Here is an 8126-nt window from a genome sequence, read left to right as displayed (position 1 = left end):
GTTGGAATTGTGACATTAAAAAAACCAATAATTGCTAAAAGAAATTTAATTTGTAGTTCTAAATAAACTCTAAATGTATTTAGGACGTTTTTTACTCACTTTATGTCCCTTCCACAATGTTATTTCTCTCTCCAACAACATAAGTTACAATTAGATTAGCATGACCAATTATGCAAATTAGGCGATGACGTCATTTAGTGACTTCTAGCGACTTTTAGGACAACCAATAGTGATTTTCCTTACTGAGGAGTTGGCAACACTGCCCTCAAGCTCCCAGGCCTCTGGTAGAGGACCCGAGCTTGAAAGATAAATCGCCCGCAGGGGCGTGCTGGGTGTTTTTTTTTTTTCTATACATATATACATGTGTGTGTGTATATATATATATATATATATATATATATATATATATATATATATATATATATATATATATATGCAACTAAGAGTGAGATATATATATGTATATATCTCACTCTTTGTTTTATATATATATATATGGACGATCTGATATCCTTGTGTTGGTGTTGTTCCCACATCATCATGATTAATGTTGTTCCAGGTTCAACATTGCAAGTGACCAATCACGCTCTTGTGACGTCATTCCTTTGCGTCTTCGAAATACCCGCCTTCGAGAATTTTTTCGAAATACAAGTGAAGAAGCGAGAAACCGCCGCCTGTCCGCCGAATTTGAAGTCAATTTAGGATACTTTTCTTTAATAAACGGTAAGCATTATACATATGTTCCTCACTTGGCTTGCTGTTTGTTTGCTAGTGATAGGCTACTTGACGACAGCATTAGCTAACCACTATTCTCTAGACCAGCGTTCCCCAACTTTTTGGGTGTTTCGTGGCCCGGGGGTTGGGTCAGGCAAAATTGCAGTAGCTTCCCTGATCATTTTACAAACATAAGTGAAGAGAATTTGAACTAAAAGGCCTAGACTAATGGTTGTGTGCTGAATCTATGAATCAAACTGGAAACATAATTAACTGGTCCATAGCTGTGAAACTTGACATGAGTTCTTGATTCTATGGAGATTAACAGTAATCCAGAAATTTACAAATTTGTCCTGGGACATCGTGTAAATGTTGTCCCTGGGACATCGTGTAAATGTTGTCCCTGGGACATCGTGTAGATGTTGTCCCTGGGACATCGTGTAGATGTTGTCCCTGGGACATCGTGTAAATGTTGTCCCAGGGACATCGTGTGATAGCTTGTAAATAATGGAATGAAAATTATTGATTGTTATTAACTTGTGAAAAATAAGTGTGACAAATCCACATGTTATGTTCTTACACCCTTACAGAAACTGTGACTCCTTCACAATGTCAGGTAAATGTCAACTCATGTTGAATAATCAACCAATCAAGCCTTTTATTATCACATGCAATGTTACACGTACAACTGCAATGGAAATTTCACTCCCTTCTGACCATACATATATTGCTTAAACATCACATTGGGAAGACAGGTCGGAAACAGTTAGGAAGGTCAGAAAACAATTTAATTAATAGATGAGGGGAGAGGAGGAGAAAAAAGAACTACAACCAGACAAAGCTCCTAGAAGACTGAAATGGATGATGGTTGCAGCATGCAAAAAGAAAATGATATCTGTTGACTACAGCATATGCTTTCTCACAGATTACCTTGTGGGAGTAGCTGGAGTAGCTCTATTCTATTTCAAGTTTGAAATCCCTGTTTGACCAGACAAACATTTCAGATGAGGTACCTCTTGACATAAAAATCCTTTTATGTTGTCATAAAACTAATGTTAAATTCTGCTTTAAATACACTTTATTGTACAATTTACTTAATGAATCGTGTTCCTTAGTTCTGTTTTTATTTATATGTATTTATTTATTTGTTTTATAAGGTAATAGATGGTCTAATCTATTTGCAGTGTGAGGTATGTTGAAAAGCTGGTTTGATCATAATGACATAGCATGTTTACATTTTTTTGTAATGTATTTGAAAACATAGGTGTATTTATGTTATTTTTATAGAATTTCCCTCACATTTATCCAATACCAAGCCAAATCACTGGAAAATTTTTGGATGGGTCCACAAGAGCACAAAGTGCATACTTTTTGAAGGTATGACTTGGACTGTGGTAACTATGTTCTTATCACAAAGGGTTTATAAGTTGACACTATAAACAAACAGCATTTTCCAAAATTGAAGCCTTGTCAGAAGAACCTGAAAAATACCTTTCTGAAACCTTTTCTGTGTAAAGACTTGCTCAAAAGCAATGCACACAGATTAAAACATTTCTTTCTTGGCCAACTGATAAAGAACACCAAAAATTGAGTGGTACGTGTTGAGTCTGTGGTCTTGATTTGTTTCGTACACACTATAGAACTTAATTAATGTAAACAAAAAATGACACTTTCTATATGTTTGTGTATCTGCAGAATTAATTACAAGTCTCACCTGACAAGCTTTCGCAGTTTTGCAGTGTCATTCTTGACAGAAAAACATACTTGTCACATTCTTTTTATTTCCAGAAAAACATCTTTCAGATGTATGAGAAATTGATTGGAGCCTGTCTGGAAAACGGCAGCCACTGGACCTTGTTTGTAAGTTGCACAGATTTTGCACTCTCTCTAGTGCATGATACTTTTCAGTGTCCCTCATTAGGAAAGCTCAAGGCACAAGCCTACCATATCCATCTTTTTACAAAACAGTTTTGTGACATACCCAAGAGGACCATAGTCTATATGAATTCATTTGGAGAGTCGGAGGCCAGAAAAAGTGCGGTGTTGAAAAACTGGAGGTAATTAATTAACATATTTAACATAACATATTTAATTTAATTGAAATCATTACCGAACGTGGTTATTGATTTCTCTATATGCTTTTTATTTGTAATAACTGCGATCTCTCAGCTCATTTGCTTCAGCAAGAGGCTGCACTGGAGAGTGGACTTTGTCACATGTGAGCCACCCACATCAACAGGATGGGAACTCATGTGGAGTGCATGTCATAATGGTACTGAAAACTATAGCTTTAATCTATATAAGTAATGTTTACATTTTTGCCTATTCAGTTTTTAAAGCCTTAGAGGCAGGATGGTAAAATCTAAATTTTTTTTGTAGATTGAACGATTTCAGCAGTAATGCTGAAAAAAAAAATCATTTCTTTGTTAACCTAATTTCTTTTGTTCTTTTTTTTTCTTCTTCGTCAATTATTAGTTTGCCCAATCTCTCATTGACGGTAAAACACAAGTGGAGGAGTACAACACTGAAATCCCAAAGCTCAGGTCCTGACTTTGCCACTACTTATTTTCCTCAATAGGTAAAGATAGAATTAGCCGCCTTCTTTTTCTCTAACATTGGAAAATGCAGTCAGGAAGTGCAGTCAGTGCTGGTGTGTGATTGCAGCCAAAGACCGGGTACACTATGACATGTCCTTAGCCATATAGATTGTTTATATAATGGACTTTGTTCATTTGTTTTTTGTTTGTTTATTTCTTCTTCTTTTTTTTTTTTAATTCACAGGTGCAGTGCCAGAAATGTGGTGCATACAAACACATGCGTTGTTCAAAGTCTGTTTGTGGCATCTGTATCTTCTGTGAGAGTAAGTCACAATATAACTAAACAATGTCCAAAAATGTTTAAAGTGAAAGATTTTTCGTAATTTTGCCTTTGCACACCAGGACTGTGTAATTAAAGTGGACATTTAAAGATCCAGTTTTTACACAAAACTATTTTAGACATAACTGTGTCGTAGTGTGGGGATTTCCCTTCACAATTAAATTGATATAGTGTTGTTTATATCATTCTTCTTTATGTAACAGCACAGTGCAGCACAGCAGAGGGAAAGGAGTTGTGCAGCATAGTAGGTGGCTATACAGGAGGAGCAATAGAAGTAGCCAGTGAAGAATGTCATCAGGGAAAGCATCAGGCAGCGAATGACAAAGGAAAAGTTCCTAAGGGAGAGAACATCTGCAGCAAATCGACAAGTAACAGTGAGATAGGAAGACTGACAGTCAGAGATGAAGGTACACAGACTGAAGACAAAGAAAAAGAAACAGAAGTATACGGCACAAGTCTGAGTACAGATAATGCTGCTGCTGCTGATGTTGACAGGATCGATGCAGATACAGAATTCCAAACTGATTCAGAAGGAACTAGTACAGTTTACAGAGTGCATGGTCGCTTATCTGTACCAAGCTCAAAAAAGAAAACCTACACAATAACAGAAGACGAGATCAAGTGCAGAATCAACGCAGAGAACACGTCAGTTCATGTTTTCAGAGGTTTGATTGGGGTAGGTATACATTTCGTGATTTTGATGTCACCTGAAATAAATCCGGGTTACTCGTATCAATAAAGTGACAATGTGGCTGGAAATTGTGCATTTGCTGCAACATATACACAATTACACCATGTAAACAAAAGCATTTAACTTTGTTTGTGCGTGTGTGTGTGTCTCTCTCTGCTCTTTTGGTGTTTGCACTTTTTCTTTTTTAGGGCCGTAAAGCCAAACTGCCCGCAATGATTCTTGACAGGCCTAAGAAGGCCAAAACTAAAGTAACAGTGTTTAGTGTTCTGAGTGAAGAGGAGGCTGGGGAGCTAGCCCTCAGGTTTGCCGGAAGATTGGCCTGCGATGTCACAAGAGACATGGTCTGTAAAGGCATCGACCATTCAAGTGCTGATATGACAAAGTAAGTTAGTAAAATAATATGAAAGTTGTATCTTTTTTTGTATTATTTGTCATTTCCCCGTATTTGGGTTATTGGTGTAACATTGTTAATCTTACTTTCGAATAACAGACAGACTCTTCTCAAAATCCAACACAACCTTAAACATGAACTGACTGATTCCTCAACCTTCAGTTTGCTGACACACACCTTTGGCCCTGCTGCACTGGACTCTGTCATTTTGTTCCTGTGTGAAAAACTTGATCTTGTCTCTTGAATAATGAAACCTTTTGTTTGTTCTGTAAATCAGAATCTTGAAAATTGTTCACTGTTGTTCTAAGTTTGTGTTAACTATTTGGCAAAAATGTTTGGTTCCTAATCCAAACAGGATAATGACTGTTCTAACACGTATCTTAAAAATGCTACAAAGAAAGAAAATTATCACATGTTTCAATATGAATGTAACTGTGTCACACTCGGTTTGTAGTAGCTTTCCTGTTTTATTTTGAGTTTTGGTATGTTTACACTGTTATTTTTATTTCCCGTGTGTTCGTCTTCCCTTATTAATTTTACTGTATTTAATTAGTCTGATTTAATAACTTATAATTATTAACTTTCCAGTGTGTGTGGATTATTGTTTGTTTGATTTCTGCCTGTCTTTTCTATTAAAGATTTGGACTTTTGGACTATTAGTGGACCTCGTAGGTTTTTATTCTGTGCAATTAGTAATTGACTGGGTTTAATTTAGTGGCCTGGAAAACAGGCCCTAGGGATCTGGTCATTTTAACCCCCTAAGACCCGAAATCTTCCATGGCATGCATTTTTAATTTCTCTTTGATATTTGGCCAGATTGGAACCCAGATTGGAAATCTCAAAGCACCACTTCAATGCCAAATTAAACATTTCAACTCACAAGTAGTTATATAAAATACTGCATACAGCCTATAGGAATAACTTTAACAACTGGAAAGGAAAGTTTTTTGCAGCCCATGCTGCAGCTATAGCATTAGATTCTGGCATGTTATAACTGTTTTGAAAAGGAATTATTTCAAAATTAATAGCTGTCAATGTATTATTTACCTCGGGAAGTTGGGAAATGCTCACAAACTATTCCAAGAAAAGTTTCCAGGGTTTTCTGACTTTCATTGCTGACAATAGCATAGGCCACAGGGACTCCATGCCCATGATCATCTCTTACAACAAGTGTGAATAAGGGAAATGAATACTGGTTAACGCAGTGCGTGGTGTCAACAAATACTAACTGTTTTGCATAGTTCTCCATGTTTGATTTCATTACAGGTGTCTGCAAAACAATTAGGTCTTGGTCAGATGTGTATGGTTGATAGAAGAGATGTTTTCCATTAAGTAAGGTATGTACACTTTGACTGTCTCCACAGTTAATGTCACGTGGTGTGACAAAATGCCCTCTGTTGTGAAGATCTCTGTGTCTGTTAAGGAAAATGTTATAAAACACTTCTTCAGTAAAGACTCAGAGAAGAGAAACACACAGAACTTCTTGCTAGCAAGGGCAGCCTCCAGACAGAGAGACTCGCCCTGAGCACTGCCCCTGTCTTTATTTTATACTTCTGTGTGTGTGTGTGTGTGTGTGTGTGTGTGTGTGTGTGTGTGTGTGTCCTGCTGATCAAAGGGTCATATAACATGAAGGCACAAAAGGTACATCCTTGGTCACAAAGAGGGCAGTCTCCCCCTCACCCTAAATAACATGGTGAGGAAGTCCAGCAGTTCATCTATATGTAAAGAAGCACTTAAACTAAAACAGACATAGCTACGTTAATCCTACCGTAAAACAATAAAACAAGGTACGAACTCTCATGCTCCCAGGACGTGGGGGTGCATTCCTGGAGTGCACACCAAGCCTGCAGCCTGTTAGAGATCACACACAATTGATTATATGCCTCTAAGTATACATGGTTGAATATTTCCTAATACAAATAACTACATGCAGTATTCTATCATATGCAAACTTATATCACTAAAAGATTATACTGACTACTAAATACAATTTTCCATTGACAGTGTCCATGTTCTTTGGCCCATTTATGACATTCGGTTAGTATGATGGCTGGCTTAGTTCCAAGGGAAAGCAGTTCCTCAATCTTCCTCCTCAAATCACTGGAAATATTGTTGAAATGTGCGTCTTTTGGGTCCGAAGGATCATGCCCATCATGCTTATCATATGTATGCTGCAGGATGACTGTGTGGTCTTTCCAACATTTGAGTACTTTAAATGAAACATAGGCCTTACAGCCCACTGCTCTGTAGCTGTTTCGACTTTTTTTTCCAGCTCTGATGCAGTTGAATTTGTAATAGTCTCTTTTCCTGTCTTTACCTGAGGCCACATTTAAACATTTATAATGTCCATGAAGGGTTAATGAGTTCAATTTTTCTAACACAACACTGAATGGGTCCTCCTGGCATTGTGACACATGCACACAAAGTTGTGTATCTTTTCCAGTTCTTTTTTTTTTCGTCATTCAGAACACTTCTTCTAATTATATCGTCCATTTCTGGTGGAAAAATAACAAAGGTTGAATTAGTCAATATTCATTAATTCATTTTAACTTGTTTTGGGGTTTTTTGCAATACAATGTGGTTATTAAATATAATCTTAAATATATACAGTGGGGCAAAAAAGTATTTAGTCAGCCACCGATTGTGCAAGTTCCCCCACTTAAAATGATGACAGAGGTCAGTAATTTGCACCAGAGGTACACTTCAACTGTGAGAGACAGAATGTGAAAAAAAAATCCATGAATTCACATGGTAGGATTTGTAAAGAATTTATTCGTAAATTAGGGTGGAAAATAAGTATTTGGTCACCTCAAACAAGGAAAATCTCTGGCTCTCACAGACCTGTAACGTCTTCTGTACGAAGCTTTTCTGTCCCCCACTCATTACCTGTATGAATGGCACCTGTTTGAACTCATCATCTGTATAAAAGACACCTGTCCACAGCCTCAAACAGTCAGACTCCAAACGCCGCCATGGCCAAGACCAAAGAGCTTTCGAAGGACACCAGGAAAAGTATTGTAGACCTGCACCAGACTGGGAAGAGTGAATCTACAATAGGCAAGCAGCTTGGTGTGAAAAAATCAACTGTGGGAGCAATCATCAGAAAATGGAAGACATACAAGACCACTGATAATCTCCCTCGATCTGGGGCTCCACGCAAGATCTCATCCCGTGGGGTCAAAATGATCATGAGAACGGTGAGCAAAGATCCCAGAACCACACGGGGGGACCTGGTGAATGACCTGCAGAGAGCTGGGACCAAAGTAACAAAGGTCACCATCAGTAACACACTACAACGGCAGGGAATCAAATCCCGCAGTGCCAGACGTGTTCCGCTGCTGAAGCCAGTGCATGTCCAGGCCCGTCTGAAGTTTGCCAGAGAGCACATGGATGATACAGCAGAGGATTGGGAGAATGTCATGTGGTCAGATGAAACCAAAGTAGAACTTTTTG

At 37.8% G+C, this 8126-nt stretch overlaps 1 protein-coding gene across 3 annotated transcripts; it reads left to right on the top strand.

Moving 5' to 3' along the window:
* The first annotated feature begins 659 nt into the window (after positions 1 to 659).
* LOC146711924 (uncharacterized) lies at positions 660 to 5326 on the top strand. 3 transcript variants are annotated; one of them, XR_014920222.1, is made up of 10 exons: positions 660 to 723; positions 1305 to 1330; positions 1640 to 1904; positions 2002 to 2091; positions 2503 to 2574; positions 2683 to 2986; positions 3190 to 3389; positions 3496 to 3574; positions 4471 to 4664; positions 4773 to 5326. XR_014920222.1 is itself a non-coding variant. In XM_085454975.1 (9 exons), exons 5-9 carry the CDS (start codon positions 2984 to 2986, stop codon positions 4915 to 4917), a joined length of 489 nt encoding a protein of 162 aa, XP_085311101.1. In that variant the 5' UTR covers positions 660 to 723; positions 1305 to 1904; positions 2002 to 2091; positions 2503 to 2574; positions 2683 to 2983; the 3' UTR covers positions 4918 to 5326. The 3 variants fall into 3 exon arrangements, 1 of the variants encoding a protein (XP_085311101.1); XR_014920221.1 differs by having other exon boundaries at positions 1305 to 1904; XM_085454975.1 differs by having other exon boundaries at positions 1305 to 1904; positions 3190 to 3257.
* Positions 5327 to 8126: the final 2800 nt, after the last annotated feature.

Source organism: Copadichromis virginalis, linkage group LG4, assembly GCF_057382275.1.
Source record: "Copadichromis virginalis isolate Kocher_CV1m ecotype Utaka linkage group LG4, C_Virginalis_male_GT1.1, whole genome shotgun sequence".
NCBI lineage: Eukaryota > Metazoa > Chordata > Actinopteri > Cichliformes > Cichlidae > Copadichromis > Copadichromis virginalis.
This window is presented reverse-complemented; position numbering and strand designations above follow the sequence as displayed.